This window comes from Halichoerus grypus, chromosome 6 (genome assembly GCF_964656455.1).
Source record: "Halichoerus grypus chromosome 6, mHalGry1.hap1.1, whole genome shotgun sequence".
Lineage (NCBI taxonomy): Eukaryota > Metazoa > Chordata > Mammalia > Carnivora > Phocidae > Halichoerus > Halichoerus grypus.
Genome location: NC_135717.1, coordinates 116,687,442 through 116,708,477, shown reverse-complemented (window position 1 = coordinate 116,708,477; position 21,036 = coordinate 116,687,442). Strand labels below are relative to the sequence as shown.

At 42.6% G+C, this 21,036-nt stretch overlaps 1 protein-coding gene and 1 long non-coding RNA gene across 3 annotated transcripts in view; one reads left to right on the top strand and one right to left on the bottom strand.

Moving 5' to 3' along the window:
- LOC144382370 (uncharacterized) overlaps positions 1-21,036 on the bottom strand; it is a 132,993-nt gene that overhangs the window by 44,048 nt on the left and 67,909 nt on the right. The gene's annotated exons all lie outside the window — the stretch shown is intronic.
- FAM186A (family with sequence similarity 186 member A) overlaps positions 1-21,036 on the top strand; it is a 75,434-nt gene that overhangs the window by 41,981 nt on the left and 12,417 nt on the right. The window contains exons 5-9 of the mRNA XM_078074002.1: positions 10,745-13,395; positions 14,008-14,295; positions 14,692-16,101; positions 16,312-16,528; positions 16,742-18,071. Coding sequence (XP_077930128.1) covers positions 10,745-13,395; positions 14,008-14,295; positions 14,692-16,101; positions 16,312-16,528; positions 16,742-18,071 — 5,896 coding nt within the window. The remainder of the gene's footprint in view (positions 1-10,744; positions 13,396-14,007; positions 14,296-14,691; positions 16,102-16,311; positions 16,529-16,741; positions 18,072-21,036) is intronic.

Here is a 21,036-nt window from a genome sequence, read left to right as displayed (position 1 = left end):
TAACTTTTTAAGAAATTGTTAACTTATTGCCCAAATGACAGCGCTATTTTACATTCCCATCAGCAATGTATTAAGGTTCCAGTTTCTCCACATTCTCAACAATACTTGTTATGGTCTTTTTTAGTATAACCTTACTAAGATGTATGAAGTGGTATCCCACTGTGGTTTTATTTTTTTATTTATTTTATTTTATTTTATTTATTTATTTATTTGAGAGAGAGACACAGTGAGAGAGGGAACACAAGCAGGGGGAGTGGGGGAGGGAGAAGCAGGCTTCCCGCGGAGCAGGGAGCCTGACGTGGGGCTTGATCCCAGGACCCTGGGATCATGACCCTGAGCTGAAGGCAGACGCTTAACGACTGAGCCACCCAGGCGCCCCCCACTGTGGTTTTAAATTGCATTTCCCTGAAGACTAATGATGTCGAGCATCTTTTCAGGTGCTTATTAGCCATTCTTATATTTATTTTGATGAAATGATTATTCAAATATTTACCCATTTTATTATTGAGTTTTAAGAGTCCTTTATGTATTCTGGATACAAGTCCTTTATCAGAAATGTGATTTTCAGGGTGCCTGGGTGGCTCAGTTTGTTAAGCATCTGCCTTAGGCTTGGGTCATGATCCCAGGATCCTGGGATTGAGCCCTGCATCTGGCTCCCTGCTCAATGGGTAGCCTGTTTCTCCCTCCCCCTCTGCTCCTCCCACTGCTTGTGTTCTCACTCTCTTGCTCATTCTCCCTCTCTCTCAAATAAATAAAATCTTTTTTTTAAAAGATTTTATTTATTTATTTGACAGAGAGACACAGCAAGAGAAGGAACACAAGCAGAGGGAGGCACCCCAAATAGACAAAATCTTGAGACAAAAAAAATGTGATTTTCAAATATTTTCTCTCAATCTGTGGTTTGTCTTTTCACTTTCTTAATGGGGTCTTTGAAGCTCAATGGTGTTGGATTTTGATGAAGTCAAATCAATTTATCAATGTTTTCTTTTTTTTTTTTAGATTTTTTTTTTTTTAGATTTTTTTTTATTTGAGAGAGAATGAGAGAGAGCAAGCACATGAGAGGGGGGAGGGTCAGAGGGAGAAGCAGACTCCCTGCCAAGCAGAGAGCCCGATGCGGGACTCGATCCAGGGACTCCAGGATCATGACCTGAGCCGAAGGCAGTCGCTTAACCAACTGAGCCACCCAGGCGCCCTATCAATGTTTTCTTTTATGGATCATGGTTTTAGTGTTGTATTAAAAACTTGTATCAGTCAGTGTTGAACCAGAGAAGCAGAACGACTAGGAAATTATATATTATCTAACTACCCATTACAAAGTATTTTGGGGAATGTACTTTGTATTCTTTCAATCCTTTTAAATTCATTGTGACTTGCTTTATAGCTTACCATATGGTCTATTCTGGAGAATGTTCCGTGTGTGCTTGAAAAGAATATATATTTAGCTGTTGTTGGGTGGAGTGTTCTATAATTGATTTATATTGTTGTTTTAGTCTTCTATATATATCCTTACTGATTTTCTGTCTAGTTGTTCTATTATTGAGAGTGGGATATTGAACTTTCCAACTATTATTATTGAGTTGTCTATTTCTCTCTTTAATTCTGTCAGTTTTTGCTTCCTATATTTTAAGTCTCTGTTATTAGGTGCATATATGTTTACAATTGTGATAGCTTCCTGATGAACTGACCTTCTTCTTATTATAAAATGTCCCTCATTGTCTCTAGAAACATTTTTTGTCTTAAAGTCTATTATGTTTGATATAAGTATATTATCTCCAGCTCCCCTGCGGTTACTGTTTGCAAGGTTGAATCAAAGATGTGTTGCTTATAGTTGGATCTTGTCAGCTTTTATATATATATATATATATATACATACATATACACACACACACAACACCTACACACACATAAAATTTGGCAATCTTTGACTATGATTGGAGTGCTTGATTCATTAATGTAATCATCAATATGGTTGGATTTACACCTGCCACGTTTTTGTTTGTTTCTCATGTCTCATCTCTCTTGTTCCCCTGTTCTTCTTCTACTACCTTCTGTGTTAAACAAATATTTTTTAGTGTCCCATTTCAATTCCATTTTCCCCCTATATTTTTGGAGTAACTACCTTAGTAGCTGCTCTAAGGGATTGCAGTATACATCATAAATTATCATAACCTATTTAAGATTAGTACTAACTTAATACCAGCAAAATATAGAATCTTTGCTTCAATAGCTCCATTCTCTTCCCCTCCTTTGTGCTTTGTCATATATATTACATTTTTATGTTTCATAAGCCCAACAATATAGTTTCATAATTATTGTTTTATAGATTGTCTTTTTAATCAGAGAGGAAAAAGAAAAAATATTTTTACTTTCTTTTATTTTTACCTACATACACTGGTGTTCTTTATTTCTTTGTGTGAATTTGAGTTATCCTCTGGTATCATTTCCTTTCAGTCTGAAGGACTTCTTTATATTCCTTATAAGGCAGTCTACTAGAAGCAAATTCTTTCGGGCGCCTGGGTGGCTCAGTTGGTTAAGCGACTGCCTTCGGCTCAGGTCATGATCTTGGAGTCCCGGGATCGAGTCCCGCATCGGGCACCCTGCTCGGCAGGGAGTCTGCTTCTCCCTCTGACCCTCCACCCTCTCATGCTCTCTGTCTCTCATTCTCTCTCTCAAATAAATAAATAAAATCTTTAAAAAAAAAAAAAAAAAAAAAGATTAGAAGCAAATTCTTTCCCTCTTAGCTTATCTGGGAATGTCTTTATTTCACTTTCATTTTTTTTAAGGCAGTTTTAGATTTAGAGAAAAATTGAGAAAATAATACAGAGAATTCCATATATCTCTTCAGAGTTTCTCTTATTATTAATATATTACATTAGTATGATTCATTTGTTACAATCAACAAACCAGTATTGACACATTATTAACTAAAGTCCATAATTTTGGACTGAAGTCATAATTCCTTGTTTTTACCTAATGTCCTTGTGTTGTTTCAGGATCCCATCCGGGTACCTGATTACACTGTTGTCATGTCTCCTTAGGCTTTCTTGGCTGTGACAGTTTCTCAGACTTTTCCTACTGTTTGATGTTCCTGACAGGCTTGAGGAGTACCAGTCAGATATATTATAAGAGGCTCCCCTGTTGGAATTTGTCTGATGTTTTTTCTCATGTTTACCCTGGGGTTATGGGTTCTGAGAGGAAAGATCACAGAGGTGAAGTATCATTGTCATCATATAATTTCAAGGGCACATACTATCAAATGATTGATGACTTAATGTTGACCTTCATTACCTGGCTAAAGTAGTGCTTGTCAGGTTTCTCCACTGTAAAGTTACTCTTTTTCCTCATTTTCCATGCTGTGCTTTTTAAAAGTAAGTCTGTATGTGCAGCCCACACATAAGTAATGGGGAGTTATGCTCCCTTTCTTTTAGGATGAATATCTACATAAATTATTTGGAGTTTTTATGCACTAGAGTTTATCTCTTCTTCCTTGTTTATTAATTTACTCAATTATTTATATCAAAATGAACTCAACAGATATTTATTTTGTACTTTGAGTTATAATCCAATTCTACTTTATTTTCTTGCTCAAGCTGTTCTAGTTTTGGCCATTGGGACCTCTTTCACTTGGTTCCTGTGCCCCTTTAACATAACCCCATCAATGTGGTTTTTCTTTTTATTTTTTTGGCACTTCCCTACTTTCTGGCACTACAAGATACTTCAGGTTCATCTCAAATATGTCCTGCCCCAATCCTAGAATCTGCCATTTCTCCAAGAATTTCTGGTTCCTTTTAGTGGAGAATAGTATTAAAAAGCAAAGTCTGGTTGCTAGGAGTGCTCATTGCTACTGGGGTATCATTTCTGTTCAGTTCTCTCATCTGACAGAGCAAAAAAAAAGTTTGTGTATAGAACCAATGTGTATACCCATATCTATAAATCAATCAATCAATCAATCAAATCTAGGGGCGCCTGGGTGGCTCAGTCGTTAAGCATCTGCCTTCGGCTCAGGTCATGATCCCAGAGTCCTGGGATCGAGCCCCGCATCGGGCTCCCTGCTCGGCGGGAAGCCTGCTTCTCCCTCTCCCACTCCCCCTGCTTGTGTTCTCTCTCTCACTGTCTCTCTCTCTCTCTGTCAAATAAATAAATAAAATCTTTAAAAAAAAAAAAAAATCAATCAAATCTAACACTTTATTTATTTATTTTTTTTAAAGATTTTATTTATTTATTTGAGAGAGAGAGAATGAGAGACAGAGAGCATGAGAGGGAGGAGGGTCAGAGGGAGAAGCAGACTCCCTGCCGAGCAGGGAGCCCGATGCGGGACTCGATCCCGGGACTCCAGGATCATGACCTGAGCCGAAGGCAGTCGCTTAACCAACTGAGCCACCCAGGCGCCCCTCAAATCTAACACTTTAAACATAAGTTCATACTCTAACTCTAATTCATTATCATGCACATGGATCATTTTAATTTCTTCCCCTTGCTTATCTATAAATTACAACTCAATGAGAAACTTCCTCCTACCATCTGTTTTACTTAATTGTTCAATTCCAGTATACATGCATAGCAGTATCAGAATTATTAACCCATACCCCAGTGAGGAATAACTTATCATCTAGGGTACAGTACTTACACGCAGTTCCCTTTGCCTGCAGTCTTACAAACTCCATTTCCAGTTACTTAGGTCAGCACTCTCCCCTCCCCCTCATTCCTTTCAGTGAGGTTGTGTCATACATTTCTTATACAGTTAGACTCTCTTATCACAATCTACATTCTTTCCTGGGATCCCCTGACCTCCTAAATGGGTATTTAAAATTTTTTGCATTCAGGGCACCTGGGTGGCTCAGTCAGTTAAGCATCTGCCTTCAGCTCAGGTCATGATCCCGGGGTCCTCGGATCGAGTCCCACATCAGGCTCCTTGCTCTGCAGGGAGCCTGCTTCTCCCTCTCCTCCCCACTTCTGCTCTCTCTCACTAGCTCTGTCTCTCTCTCTCAAATAAATAAATTAAAACCTAAAAAAAAAAAATTTAAAAAAAATTTTGCATTCATGAAGTTTCACTCTTTGAGCTATAGAGTTCTATGGGATTTGACAAATGTATATTGTCATGTATCCACCATTATAGTATCATATGGAATAGTTTCTCCATCCTAAAAATCCCCTGTGTTTCACCTATTAATCCTTCCCCTTTCTCCCCAAACTCCTGATAACTACTGATTTTTTTAATGTCTCCATAGTTTTGACTTTTCAAGAATGCCATATAATTGGAATCATGCAGTATGTAGCTTTTTCACACTGGCTTCTATCACTTAGCAATACACATTTAAGGTTCCTCCCTATCTTTTTGTGGCTTAATAGCTTATTTCTTTTTACTGCTGAATAATATTCCATTGTATAGATTCACCAGTTTGTTTATCTACCTACTGAAGGACACTTGATTGCTTCCAAGTTTTGGTGATTAAGAATAAAGCTCCTATATATAAACATTCTCATAGACATAAGTTTTCAAATTAATTAGGTAAATGCCTAGGAGCATGATTGCTAGATCATACGATAAGACTACATTACTTCATAAGTAACTTTGTAAAAAACTGCCAAACTGTCTTCCCAAGTAGCTATGTCATTTTTCATTCCCACCAGCAACAAACAAGATTTCCTGTCACTCCATGTCCTTGTTAGCATTTGGCATTATCAGTTTTTTGGATTCTAGCCATTTTCATGTATGTGTAACAGTATCTCATAATTTGCAATTCTCTCTCTTTTTTTTGTTTCAAGTTTTTAATTAAATTCTAGTTAGTTAACCCACAGTGTAATATTGGTTTCAGAAGTAGAATTTAGTGATTCACCACTAAATATAACATATAGCACCCAAGTGATCATCACAAAAAGTGCCCTCCTTAATCCCCATCACCTGTTTAGCCCATCCCCTGCCCACCTCCCCTCCAGCAACTCTCAGTTTGTTCTCCATAGTTAATAGTCTCTTATGGGTTTGCCTCCCTCTCTTTTTCTTTTCTTCCTTTCCCTATGTTCATCTGTTTTGTTTCCTAAATTCCACATATAAGTGAAATCATATGGTACTTTTCTTTCTCTGACTAACTTATTTCGCTTAGCATAATACATTTTGGCTCCATCCACATCATTGCAAATGGCAAGATTTCATTCTTTTGATGGCTGAGTAATATTCCATTGTATACATATATATATATACCACATCTTCTTTATCCATTCATCAGTTGATGGATATTTGGACTCTTTCCATAATTTGGCTATTGTTGATAACGCTGCGATGTACCCCCCTCAAATGTACCCCCTCAAATCGCTATTTTTTGTATCCTTTGAGTAGGTGCCTAGTAGTGCAATTGCTGGGTTGTAGGGTAGTTCTATTTTTAACTTTTTGAGGAACTTCTATACTGTTTTCCAGAAAGGTTGCACCAGTTTGCAATTCTCTAATGACAGACAATACTGACCATCTTTTCATATCCTTAGTTGTCATCTGTATGTCTTATTTCTTACCTTCATTTAAAAAAATAATTGTACATGTATGGTACTTTGAAAAGAGTTATTTCAGGGAATGGATGTAATAGACATTCTGTACCACATTTAGAGAGGTGTTTAAAACACATGCATTAACTATGGATATATGAGTGTTCACTGCAAGTTCCTTTGCAGGAGTGTTATTTCAGTGAATACTGTAATATATTTAGAGAACTGTTTAAAAACACATGTAATAAGGATGGTTACAAGAGTTGTATGTGCATACTACTTTGAGAAGAGTGTTATTTCAGGGAATGGATGTAATAGAAATTCTGTAATGCATTTAGAGAAGTATTAAAAGATGCATGTGGGGCGCCTGGGTGGCTCAGTTGGTTAAGCGACTGCCTTCGGCTCAGGTCATGATCCTGGAGTCCCGGGATCGAGTCCCGCATCGGGCTCCCTGCTTGGCAGGGAGTCTGCTTCTCCCTCTGACCCTCCCCCCTCTCATGCTCTCTGTCTCTCATTCTCTCTCTCTCTCAAATAAATAAATAAAATCTTTAAAAAAAAAAAAAAAAAAAGGATGCATGTAATGAGGATGGTTATGAGAGTTGCATGTGCATGCTACTTTGGGAAGAGTGTTATTTCAGGGAATGGATGGTTTACCTTCATTTTTTGAAGAGTAGTTTCCCTGGATATAGAATTCTTGGTTAGCAGAATTATTCTTTCAGCGCTTTGAATTTGTCATCTCTCTGTCTTCTGGCCTCTATTGTTTCTAATAAGTAGTAAGCTGTTAAATTTACTATGGTTCCCCTGTACTTTGAGTTTTGAGTCTCCTTTGATTGTGATAAGTCATTTTTTTCTTTTTGCTTTAAAGACTCATTGTGTAGCTTTCAACAGTTTGACTATGATGTATCTAGGTATGGATCTTTTTATGTTTATCTTACTTAGATTTCAATGAGCTTCTTGAATGTGTAGATTAATGTTTTTCATCAAGTTTGAGATAATTTGGCCATTATTATTTCCTCAATATATTTTTTAAGATTTTATTTATATATTTGAGAGAGAGAGCATGAGTGGGGTAGGGAGGGTAGAGGGAGAGGGAGAAGCAAATGCCCCCCCTGAGTTGGGAGTCTGACACAGGGCTCAATCCCAGGATTCTGAGATCATGACCTGAGCTGAAGGCAGACACTTAACAGACTGAGCCACCCAGGAGCCCCCACTTCCTCAATATTTTTAATGTCCCTCTCTGTCTCCTCTTCTTCTGGGACTTCTATCACTTGTACAATGGCACGTTTGATGGTGTCCCACAGGTCTCTGAGGCTTTTTTCATTTTTTTTTTATTCTTTTTCCTCCCTGTCCTTCAGATTAGACAATCTCTACTAATCTAGTGTCAAATTTGCTGGTTATTTTCTTCTGTCATTTCAAATCTACTGTTGGGCCCTCTTGGTAAATTTTTCATTTCAGTTATTGTACTTTGCAAGTCTATATTTTCCACTTGGTTTTTCTAATTTCCATCTCTTTATTGATATGCTCTATTTGATGATAATTGTCATTGTATTTTTCCTTTATTTTAAAATTTGGCTTCCTTTAGTTCTTTGAACATAGTTATAATTCTTCTTTCAAAGTCTTTTTCTGATAAGTGCAACATCTGCTCCCCTGCCAATCCCTGAGACAATTTCTATTGACTGATTTTATCCCGTGTATAGGTTATACTTTTCTGTTTCTCTGCATGCTCCTTTTATGTTAAAAACTGGACATTTTAGGGGCACCTGGGTGGCTCAGTCAATTAAGCATCTGACTCTTGATTTCTTTTTTTTTTTTTTTTTATTTATTTGAGAGAGCGAGAATGAGAGAGAGAGAGAGCATATGAGAGGGAGGAGGGTCAGAGGGAGAAGCAGACTCCCTGCCGAGCAGGGAGCCCGATGCGGGACTCGATCCCGGGACTCCAGGATCATGACCTGAGCTGAAGGCAGTCGCTTAACCAACTGAGCCACCCAGGCGCCCTGACTCTTGATTTCAACTCAGGTCATGATCTCAGGGTTGTGAGATCAAGCCCCACATTGGGCTCCACACTGGACAGGGAGCCTGCTTGAGATTCTCTCTCCCTCTCCCTCTGCCCCTCCCCCACCTAAAAAAACTGGACATTTTAAATAACATAGCAACTTTTTAATTTTTTTTAGATTTTTATTTATTTATTTGAGAGAGAGAGCATGGGGGGCAGGGCAGAGGGAGAAGCAGGCTCCCCGCTGAGCAGGGAGCCCAACGCGGGGCTCAATCTCAGGACCCTGTGATCACAATTGGGGCCAAAGGCAGACGCTCAACCGCTCAACCGACTGAGCCACCCAGGTGCCCCCTATGGCAACTTTAGACTCTGATTTTCCCTATAACCTCCAGGGCTTTTTTTGGTCCCTTTTTTGGTTTGCTTTTTAGTGACTTCCCTGGACTAATTCAGTGGAGTCTGTCTCCCCAACAATGTGTAGTCACTGATATTTCTGCTCAGTTATTCTTTTATTCTTTTTTCATTTTTGTTTTTATTTTAAGGCCTGAATTCCTAGGGGTCACCTTTGGGTCAGCATAGCTTAGTGGTCAATAATTGGCCAATCATTAAGTGATCCAGATTGATTCAGTAAGTCTTCTATTCTTTGCTAATGGGTCTGTGTATGGGTTAAGGAAGTATTGTTTTAGACAATGCCCCTAAGCATGTTTTTTTCCCTGCTTTATTCCAGATCAAGTCAGCCCCGTTAGGCAGTAGAGCTGTCAAACTTCACAGCCTGCCTCACTTTAGTAGAACCCCCAGGCCACTGGGTGGGGGAGTCAGAGACAGAAGAAGCTCCGGGCTAAAACATCACAGACTTCCACTGCTCTTACTGAAGTTTAGTAATTTTTCTTGAATTAATGCTTACCAAATTGTTGTATAGCTTTGGTCAATTTCCAAAGTCCTAAAATGGTTGGTTTTGGCAGCTTTGTCAAGCTTTATCATTGCTTTTTTGGGGGGGAAATGTGCTTAGTTTCTCATTCAGCCATTCTAGAAATCCCTTCAAATGTTTGACTTTTGTCTGCTCTTTTTTGACTCTTCTGAAAGAACCAAGATTAAGTGTGATTCAGAAAAGTGAGAAAAGAAAGGCAGAAAGCCAAGAAAGAAAATGGAAAGCACCAAGCATAATCAAAGCCAAAGGAAAGTTTTGTTATATCTAATCCCAAACTTGTAACTGAAGGTAAATTGAGATTACAAATAAAGAATAAAGACTAGTTTGGAAGCAAAAGTTCTAGGTGATTGTGGGAAGAGTTATTCTTTTAAAAATAATACTATTTAATTTGTAGGCAAAGCTTTTTTTTTTTATGATTTTATTTTTAAGTAGTTTCTACACCCAATGTGGGGCTCGAACTCACAGCTCCAAGATCAAGTCACATGCTCTACAGATAGTCAGTCAGGTGCCCCATGGGAGCCAAGGCTTTCTTTTTTTTTTTTTTTTAATTTTTTTATTGTTATGTTAATCCCCATACATTACATCATTAGTTTTAGATATAGTGTTCCATGATTCATTGTTTGTGCATAACACCCAGTGCTCCATGCAGAACGTGCCTCCTCAATACCCATCACCAGGCTAACCCATCCTCCCAACCCCCTCCCCTCTAGAACCCTCAGTTTGTTTTAGAGTCCATTGTCTCTCATGGTTCTTCTCCCCCTCCGATTTCCCCCCCTTCATTCTTTCCCTCCTGCTACATTCTTCTTCTTCTTTTTTTCTTTCTTAACATATATTGCATTATTTGTTTCAGAGGTACAGATCTGAGATTCAACAGTCTTGCACAATTCACAGCGCTTACCAGAACACATACCCTCCCCAGTGTCCATCACCCAGTCACCCCATCCCTCCCACCCCACCCCCCACTCCAGCAACCCTCAGTTTGTTTCCTGAGATTAAGAATTCCTCATATCAGTGAGGTCATATGATACATGTCTTTCTCTGTTTGACTTATTTCGCTCAGCATAATACCCTCCAGTTCCATCCATGTCGTTGCAAATGGCAAGATCTTATTTCTTTTGATGGCTGCATAATATTCCATTGTATATATATACCACATCTTCTTTATCCATTCATGTGTTGATGGACATCTTGGCTCTTTCCACAGTTTGAGCCAAGGCTTTCTGATGAATCTTTATCCTATAGCTATCTATAAATTTTGGCTAAATTCCTTAGGCTTTAGCATAGATAGAGCACAACACAGAACAAGAAATGCAATCTCATTATTTTATGTTTTATGGGTTTTTTTCCTTTAGCATCTAGAGGTACTCTATGGAAATCTTGGAAAGAAAGAGTTATAAAGCGACCTGCAACAGCTCATGCTTTAAGACCAGATCAGATAATTAGTGATGAATTTGCAACAAATACAAAGGTTTCAGAAATCCAAGATATGCTACAGGAACTCATAAACACTACGATGTTCAATAAATTGGAAAACAATGCTATTAAATATATATCATCAACGATAATAAACCTTTCCAAAGCTTTGAGTACACTAAATGATGAACTAAAAGTTTCTAACCTCCAGAGTGCCAATATGTATATAAGTGAGACAAGTGAAAAAGAAAAAGAGCTCTCCCTGAAGATAATGCGAGAGCTCAGTGAAAAAAATGAAATGCTTCAGCAGAAACTTCAAGATGCAGAAGAAAAATATGAACAATTTATTCGGTCCAAAGGTGTTGTAGAACCCCAAGTAGGTACAGCATTACCCACATCAACCTTGAAAGTGTTGCCTGAACTTTCTTCACAATCATCCAGTAGCAAAGCTGACATAGAAAACAGTATGGATGATATTTTGGTTAAAGAATTTGAAAATATTATAGATGAGACCCAAACAAAAGGGACCAAAGGCTTGGGGATCAAGTGGGACTCAGCTATTTCATATACAGCCCCAGCTGAAATGACTCCAGATTTAATTGAAGAGCGATATCCTTTACTTGAAAAAAAACCAAAAAAGTCTTCTGAAGATATCACTGAAGATAAGATATCACTGAAGAAAGGTGATGTCTATCAGAAAGATGGGACTGACCAGTATCAATCACAGAAAAAACAGCGAACTAAAGGCCCATATATGCATGAGACCTCTGGATTAAATGTGAGTGATGATAAAGGTAAAGAGAAAGACTCAGAGACCAAACTTGATTACCATTTGGAGCTACAGTCACTAGAAAAGAAGAGAAAAGAAATAAAATCCATTTCCGAAGACAAATCAAAGTCATCCACTGATTCAAGAAGTCGACATGTCCCTGCTGATTACCCTTCTACTGACACAAAAAGCCAAGGTGGCAGAAGTGGAACAAGTAGTATATGGGAACAATTCAGGAAGCTCAAGCCTGAGTATTCACGTGACAAAAGCCAGATTTCTTCAGAGAATGAAGAGGAACCCACCGCTGAGTCAATGGACAAAGAGAGCAAAAGTGAGACGAGCAGCCAAGCAGAGCAATTCGGGTTCACCCAACTTGGTTATTCCTCTGAGAAAGTGAAAACAAAAGGAAAGAAACACCACGTCACTTCAGAAACCATCACAAGCAAACAGAGAAAAACTGAAGAGGACATATTAGTCCTCACCAAGAAAGTCAAGTCTCATGGACTTGTGAAGCCAAAATCTAGGGTAGCAGAAAAGACTTCAGAATCCACCAGAGTTCTAGGAAGTCCAGACGGTAAAAGTGAAGACAGTAACCTAGAAGAATTTCAAAAAGCCGTAATGGCTTTCCTAAAAGAGAAAATTGATAACATAGGAAAGCCTTTGGATAAAAAGACTGTGCCAAAAGAGGAGTTATTATTAAAAACGGCAGAGGTTGAAAAATTAGGAATCATAAAGGCAAAAATAGAGGAATATTTCCAAAATGTGGCTGAAATTGTGACAAAAACCTTGAGGAAATACAAAGATATAAAAAGTGCAGGACAAGTTGGAGAGAAATCTATGAAACGAAGAAAAGAAGTCTCATTTATGCCAGGATTGCATTTTCAGAAGCCCATTAGTGCAAAGACTGAAATTAGCACATTACTGTCATCTAAGAGCATGGACCCACTAACTGACAATTTAATACAAATGATCTTGACTGAAATAGAAGGGGAAAGAAATGCTCCAGTAGCCTCAACAGTAGGGAGAGACCACAAGGAAAAGGAAAAACAAAGGCGGGAGGAACATTTGCAAGAAGGTCAAGAAAAAATATTTGGTAAGGGTCTCAAACACCAGTTGCAAGAAGGGAGTTTTTGGAAGAAGGGCTATGAGATGATAAATAAAAAACTGCAGGAGGAAGAGTCATGGCTCCAGATGAAGGAAGGAAAGCAAGGACAACAGAAGCAGAAACAGTGGCAGGAAGAGGAAATGTGGAAGAAACAGCAGAAACAGAGGATGCAAAAGCAGACTGAACAAGAAGAGGAGCAAACACAAAGAGAAGAGGAAGAAGATTATCAGAAGTCAAAACAACAACAGCTGGAAGCATGGAATCGAAAAGTGGAAAAACAAGCGGTGCCCCTGGAGAAGGAGAAGGGACAGCAGAAGAGGCATGTTCAGAAGGAAATGAGACATCAGGAGCTGGAAATAAATTGGGAGAAAGAGGAGAAGCAAGAGCCAAGGAGAAATGTAGAGGACCATGAAAGGCAGAGGCAGAAAAAAACAAAAGATCAGATGAAGATTAATGAGAAAAACTCCGAAGAACAAGAAAAGATGTTCAGCCAAACTTCAATGACATTGTCTCCCCGGTGGAAGACCATACCGAAAGCAGCATACCAGTTACACCAAAGAAAAGACTTCCATGGGCATCTTAAGGCATTAGACATTCTTGCTGATGGAAAGCAGCCTATACCAACCACTCCTCCCTCCACAAAATCACCCTCACCTGAGGCCTTTCCAGTTTCTGGACAGTATCCCACAAGGTTCCTCACTCTAACTCCTCAACAGGCCCAGGCACTGGGGATCAGTCTCACCACTGAGGAGGCCAAGGCACTGGGCATCACTGTCACCCCTCAGCAGGCCCAGGAACTGGGGTTCACCCTCACTGATGAGCAGGCCCAGGCACAGGGGATCACTCTCACCCCTCAGCAGGCCCAGGCACTGGGGATCACGCTCACCCCTGAAGAGGCCCAGGCACAGGGGATCACTCTCACCCCCCAGCAGGCCCAGGCACTGGGGATGACTCTCACCCCTAAACAGGCCCAGACCCTGGATATGACTCCCTCGCCCCAGCAGGTCCAGGCACTGGGGATGACTCTCACCCCTCAACAGGCCCAGGCCCTGGGGATGACTCTCACCCCCCAGCAGGCCCAGGCCCTGGGGATGACTCTCACCCCCCAGCAGGCCCAGGCTCTGGGGATGACTCTCACCCCTCAACAGGCCCAGGCACTGGGGATCACGCTCACCCCTCAGCAGGCCCAGGCACGGGGCATCACTCTCACCCCGCAGCAGGCCCAGCACCTGGAGTTCACCCTCACCCCTCAGCAGGCCCAGGCACTGGGGATCACTCTCACCCCTAAACAGGCCCAGGCACTGGGGATGAATCTCAGCCCCCAGCAGGCCCAGGAACTGGGGATGACACTCACCCCTGAGCAGGCCCAGGCACAAGGGATCACTCTCACCCCCCAACAGGCCCAGGCACTGGGGATGACTCTCAACGCCCAGCAGGCCCAAGCACTGGGGATCACTCTCACCCCTCAGCAGGCCCAGGCACTGGGGATGACTCTCATCCCTCAGCAAGTCCAGGCACAGGGGATCACTCTCACCCCCCAGCAGGCCCAGGCACTAGGAATCACTCTCACTCCTGAGCAGGCCAAGGCACTGGGGATCACTCTCACCCCCCAACAGGCCCAGGCACTGGGGATGACTCTCAACGCCCAGCAGGCCCAAGCACTGGGGATCACTCTCACCCCTCAGCAGGCCCAGGCACTGGGGATGACTCTCAGCCCTCAGCAAGTCCAGGCACAGGGGATCACTCTCACCCCCCAGCAGGCCCAGGCACTAGGGATCACTCTCACTCCTGAGCAGGCCAAGGCACTGGGGATCACTCTCACCCCCCAACAAGCCCAAGCACTGGGGATGACTCTCAGCCCCCAGCAGGTCCAGGCCCGAGGGATCACTCTCACCCCCCAGCAGGCCCAGGAACTGGGGATGACTCTCAGCCCTCAGCAGGCCCAGGAACTGGGGATCACCCTCACTGATGAGCAGGCACAGACACAGGGGCTCACTCTCACCCCTCAGGAGGCCCAGGCACTGGGGATCACTCTCACCCCTGAGCAGGTCCAGGCACTGGGGATCACTCTCACTCCTGAGCAGGCCCAAGCACTGGGGATCACTCTCACCCCTCAGCAGGCTCAGGCACAGGGGATCACTCTCACCCCTGAGCAGGCTCAGGCACTGGGGATCACTCTCACCCCTCAGCAGGCTCAGGCACTGGGGATGACTCTCACCCCTGAGCAGGTCCAGGCACTGGGGATCACTCTCACCCCTGAGCAGGCCCAGGCACTGGGGATCACTCTCACCCCTGAGCAGGCCCAGGCACTGGGGATCACTCTCACCCCTGAGCAGGCCCAGGCACTGGGGATCACTCTCAGCCCTCAGGAGGCCCAGGCACTGGGGATGACTCTCACCCCTGAGCAGGTCCAGGCACTGGGGATCACTCTCACCCCTGAGCAGGCCCAGGCACTGGGGATCACTCTCAGCCCTCAGCAGGCTCAGGCACAGGGGATCACTCTCACCCCTCAGCAGGCTCAGGCACAGGGGATCACTCTCAGCCCTCAGCAGGCCCAGGCACTCGGGATCACTCTCACCCCTCAGCAAGCTCAGGTGCAGGGGATGACTCTCACCCCTCAGCAGGCCGAGGCACTGGGGATGACTCTCACCCCTGAGCAGGCCGAGGCACTGGGGATGACTCTCACCCCTGAGCAGGCCCAGGCACTGGGGATCACTCTCAGCCCTCAGCAGGCTCAGGCACTGGGGATCACTCTCAGCCCTCAGCAGGCCCAGGCACTGGGGATCACTCTCACCCCTCAGCAAGTCCAGGCACTGGGGATCACTCTCAGCCCTCAGCAGGCCCAGGCACTGGGGATCACTCTCACCCCTCAGCAGGCCCAGGCACTGGGGATCACTCTCACCCCTCAGCAGGCCCAGGCACTGGGGATCACTCTCAGCCCTCAGCAGGCTCAGGCACTGGGGATCACTCTCAGCCCTCAGCAGGCCCAGGCACTAGGGATCACTCTCACCCCTGAGCAGGCCGAGGCACTGGGGATGACTCTCACCCCTGAGCAGGCCCAGGCACTGGGGATCACTCTCAGCCCTCAGCAGGCTCAGGCACTGGGGATCACTCTCAGCCCTCAGCAGGCCCAGGCACTGGGGATGACTCTCACCCCTGAGCAGGCTCAGGCCCAGGGGATCACTCTCACCCCTCAGCAGGCCCAGGCACTAGGGATCACTCTCACCCCTCAGCAAGCTCAGGTACAGGGGGTCACTCTCACCCCTCAGCAGGCTCAGGCACAGGGGATCACTCTCACACCTCAGCAGGCCCAGGCACAGGGGATCACTTTCACCCCTCAGCAGGCTCAGGCACAAGGGATCACTCTCACCCCTCAGCAGGCCCAGGCACTTGGGCTCACTCTCACCCCTCAGCAGGCTCAGGTACAGGGGGTCACTCTCACCCCTCAGCAGGCTCAGGCACTAGGGATCACTCTCACCCCTGAGCAGATCCAGGCACATGGCATCACTCTTACCCCTGAGCAGTTCAAAGCATTGGTGGTCACCCTCACCCCTGAGAAATGCCAGAGCTTGGGTTTCACACTCACCCCTGGGAAAGTTCAGGCACGGGGGTCTCCTCTCACTGTTGCACAGGCCTGGGAATTGGGGGTTCCTATTACTCCAGAAAGTGCCTGGTTGTCAGCTGTCACTCTTACCCCTGAACAGACCCAAGCTTTAGGTGCCCCTCTCTCCTTAGAACAGGCTCAAGCATTAGGGGTTTCTTTCTCTCCAGAACACTTCTGGAAATTTGGAGTCCCTCTCACCTCAGATAAATTCCATTCTATAGAATCTCGCCTTGAACAAGTACAAACTTTGGGAGCCCCCTTCATCCCAGGACAATCCCATCCCATGGGTATTACTCTCATGTCTGAGGAGGACCAACAATCAAGTGAACAGCCCTCACCACTTGGGGCCCATCCTCCTCTAGAACGTACCCCCCTGAAAGTTGGGATCATTCCTGGTACTGATAAATCCATTATAGGTGCTCCTCACATTTCTAAGCAGTTCCCCACATTGGCCCCTTCCAGTCTTAGATCATTTCAAAGATTGAAGGCTTCTGTCCTCCCTGGGAAATCCATTACATCAAGCCCTAGGCAAGCCCCAGCATCTGCTCCTATTGCTGAGAAGTCCTCTGTATTTGAGGTCTCTTCTACTCCTTTGCAGATATCAGGGTCTCCTCTTTCCCAAGACCCTGGGAAATTGCTAGGAATGAGAATTCTTTCTGACCCTGGGAAGCTCTTGGCACCACAGACTTTTCCTTCCTCTAAACAGACCCTGGTTTCTGAAGGTCAATCCACCTCTGTTCAGTTTGTAGCACCAGAGGTCCTTCTATCCCCTGGGAAGCTTGCACTGGAGACCCTTCTTAGTTCTAGAAAGTTCTTAAGAGACTCTTGGACCCCTCAGCTACCTCTGATATCAGAGGCCCCCCTTGCCCCCAGGCAGCCCCTTATATCTGGAGTCCCACTCTCCTCTGCACAGATTCCCAGTCTCTTGGCTCCTCTTTCCCCTAGGAAGCCCTTGGTTTCTGGGACCTCTTCTATCCTGGAACCTAGACCCTTAACACTCTCTGAGCAGCCCCAGGTATTCCAGCCCCCTCCTACCTATGAGCAATCTCTCTATCTACAAGTTCCTTCTACTCTTGGGCAGCATCACACTTCCCCACTGTGGATCCCTCCCACCCCTGGGCATCCTCCAACACTATGGACCTCCCCAACCCCTGGGAAGCCCCAGAAAGATATGTACTCTTCTATATCTAAGAAAAGTAAGGAAAGATTGGCAATTATTTCTTCTCTGAAACCTAAATCAGTCCCTTTTACTGCAAAGGACTTCCAAATATCAGAGGTCTCTGACACTTCTGAAGAAATCCAGACACGCCATGATCCTATTGCCATGGAACAATTTAGAACATTTCAGTCCTATCTCACCGATTACAGGACACCAGTATCACAAACCCCTTACATTGGTGGGAGGGCCCTTCCCCCTCTCATGAAGCCTCTTACTACTAAACTACCCAAAACGTCACAAATTTCATCTTCTGAATGGGACCGGAAAACCCAGTTCCCCCCTATAGACAAGTCCTGGATACTGACTTCAGATTCAGTTACCAAGAAACCTAAGATGATGGTGTCGCCTTCCTCTCCCCAAGAGCTCAAAGAGCAGAGGTATTTTGTTGATGTGGAAGCTCAGAGAAAGAACCTGATACTCTTAAATCAGGCCACAAAATCTTCTGGATTGCCTTCACAGCTACACACAACAGCTAGGAATCTCATAATTGAGACATTTCATATGGACACAGTTCGGCTGGGATACCTATTCCGCAAGTACATTGCTTACAGGCTGATCCAGCGTGCAAGGTAGATGTAAATATTGAATGTCAGTTTTCTGGTTTAGTCCTGATTTCAAATATCCTCTCTTCATTGTCCCATAAGTATATACATATCTGTCATATTAGATGTTCTAGAATATTATCTTATAGAAGGTCTGTGGTATGAAGCCTATTTAAGATACCAAAAGGAGATAAACTTTTTCAGAAATAAAAAATGTCATATAACATGATCTATTTCATCCATTTATATCTCTAGCTAAGATATATTTTGTGGATCATGGTTGATCTCCAAAGTATCAACTTTAAAAGCTTGCTTCCAATTATTCTAAACTTCTTTTTTTTTTTTTTAAGATTTTATTTATTTATTTGAGAGAGAATGAGATAGAGAGAGAGAGAGCATGAGAGGGGGGAGGGTCAGAGGGAGAAGCAGACTTCCTGCTGAGCAGGGAGCCCAATGCGGGACTTGATCCCGGGACTCCAGGATCATGACCTGAGCCGAAGGCAGTCGCTTAACCAACTGAGCCACCCAGGCACCCTCCAATTATTCTAAACTTCTAAGTATTCTTTTTTTTAGCTGTTTCTTTTTCCTTTTTTTATTATGTTCAGTTAGTCACTGTATAGTACATAATTAGTTTTTGAAAAATTTCTAAGTATTCTAAATTTCTTTCATCTTCTTGGGTTCACCACAAGATGTATGATTCTTAAAATGGGAGATGGCAGGTTATATACAAGATGTTGCCATGGCAACTTCGCTGCTAAACTGACATGGAGGAAATAGGTCCTGGTCTTGATTTTTAAAAATTGCAGAAATAGGGAAAGTGACAATTGTCCTGCTACCCTTAGCACTTATGTTTGAGGTTACCAACCTATTATTTGGGGGATATCTTTTACCTAAAATTGTAAGATGCCAAACGAAACCTATACTAGAAAAGGTTATCATTAATATTATTTATTATTATTTATATACCATTAATTATAAGAACAACTTATATCATTTATTCAACAAACATTTATTGAATGTGGCAAGTATTGTATTAGGGTTCTCATGAAATTTACATTTTTGAGGACTGAATTAATTTGGGAACTAAGGATCAGAACAAGGTACAAAAACAGACTTATTCAAGATATAATCAAAACATTTATTTATTTATTATTCATTCTTTCAAAATTTTATTTAAATTCAAGTTAGTTCACATATAGTGTAGTATTAGTTTAAGGGTAGAATTTAGTCATTCATCAGTTGCATACAACACCCAGTGCTCATTATATCAAGTGTTCTCATTAATGCCCATCACCCAATTACCCCATGCTCCCCACCCAACTCCCCTCAGTTTATTCCCTATATTTAAGTGTCTCTCATGGTTTGCCTCCCTCTCTGTATCTTATTTTTCCTTCCCTTCCCCTATGTTCATCTGTTTTGTTTCTTAAATTCCGCATATGAGTAAAATCTTATGGTATTTGTCTTTCTCTGCCTGACTTATTTTGCTTAGCATAACACACTCTAGTTCCATCCACATAGTTGCAAATGACCAGATTTCATCCTTTTTGATGGCTGGGTAATATTCCATTACACACACACACACACACACACACACACACACACCCCACATCTTCTTTATCCATTCATCAGTTGATGGACATTTGGGCTCTTTCCATAATTTGGCTATTGTGATAATGCTGCAATAAACATGGCATGTGCCCCTTTGAATCACTATTTTTTATCCTTTGGGTAAGTGCCTAGTAGTGCAATTGCTGGGTTGTAGGGTAGTTCTAAACTTTTTGAGGAACTTCTATACTGTTTTCCAGAGTGGCTGCACCAGTTTGCATTCCCACGAAGAGTGCAAGAAGGTTTCCCTTTCTCCGCATCCTCACTAGCATCTATTGTTTCCTGAATTGTTCATTTTAGCCATTCTGGCGGGTGAAGATGATAACTAATTGTAGTTTTGATTTGTATTTCCCTGATGATGAGTGACGTTGAGCATCTTGTCCTGTGTCTGTTAGCCATATGGAGGTCTTTGGAAAAATGTCTATTCATATCTTCTGCCCATTTTTTAATGAGATTATTTGTTTTGGGGTTTGTTAATTTTTTTAAGTGGGCTCCATGCCCAATGTGGGGCTTAAACTCACAGTCCTGAGATTGAGAGTCACATACTCTACCAACGAGCCAGCTAAGCTCCCCAGGTTCATTATTTTTAATAATATTTTGTACCTTATTTAGAAAGGCCCTCTCCACTCTGAGAAATATAAAAAATTCTTTCTAGGTTTCTTTTGGTACTTTTATGGTTGGTTATTGGTTTTTTTGTTTTACATTTAAGTCTCTGATTCACAACTTCCTGTTGAGAGATATGGATGTGACTTTTTTCCACATGGCTACCCAGTTGCCCCATCACTACTTACAAAATAATCTACCTTTTCCCCTATGGTTTGAATGTACCTTCATCGTAATTCTTGTATCATTTAGGTCCATATATAGACTTTCCATTATTTTTTGTTGATTGCATAGAGATGAGTCATTTCTATTTTTTATTATTCATTGTAGTTTTATTATTATGATGTGGAATCTTTGTGATAGTAATTAGTGCTATTTGCCAGGACTTTTCAATGAAATGTAAGCAGAATTGATATATGTCATTTCTGCGTTGAGCTTGTCATTGTTAGTTTGAGACCCTCCAGAGTCTCCTTTTCCTCTGACATAACCCACATTGTTCAAGGTGATGGCTGTTCAGATAGCCTGTGTCCTTCAGAGTATACAATGAAGCTCACTCCCTGATGAACCATGATGGATTTGTAGTATGAGCAACAAGTAAAATTTTGTTGTTAGCCACTGAGATTTATATTCTTCTTTCTGAGAAAGTTGTACTTTCACTGGAATCCGCATTTTCAGTAAGCACCATCACCACCCCATCACCCCTGCCCAGATGATTCAGTCCAGGTGATCAGGGTCCACATTTTGAGAAATGCTGGTATTGTAGAAATAGAGAAGATTTGGGTTT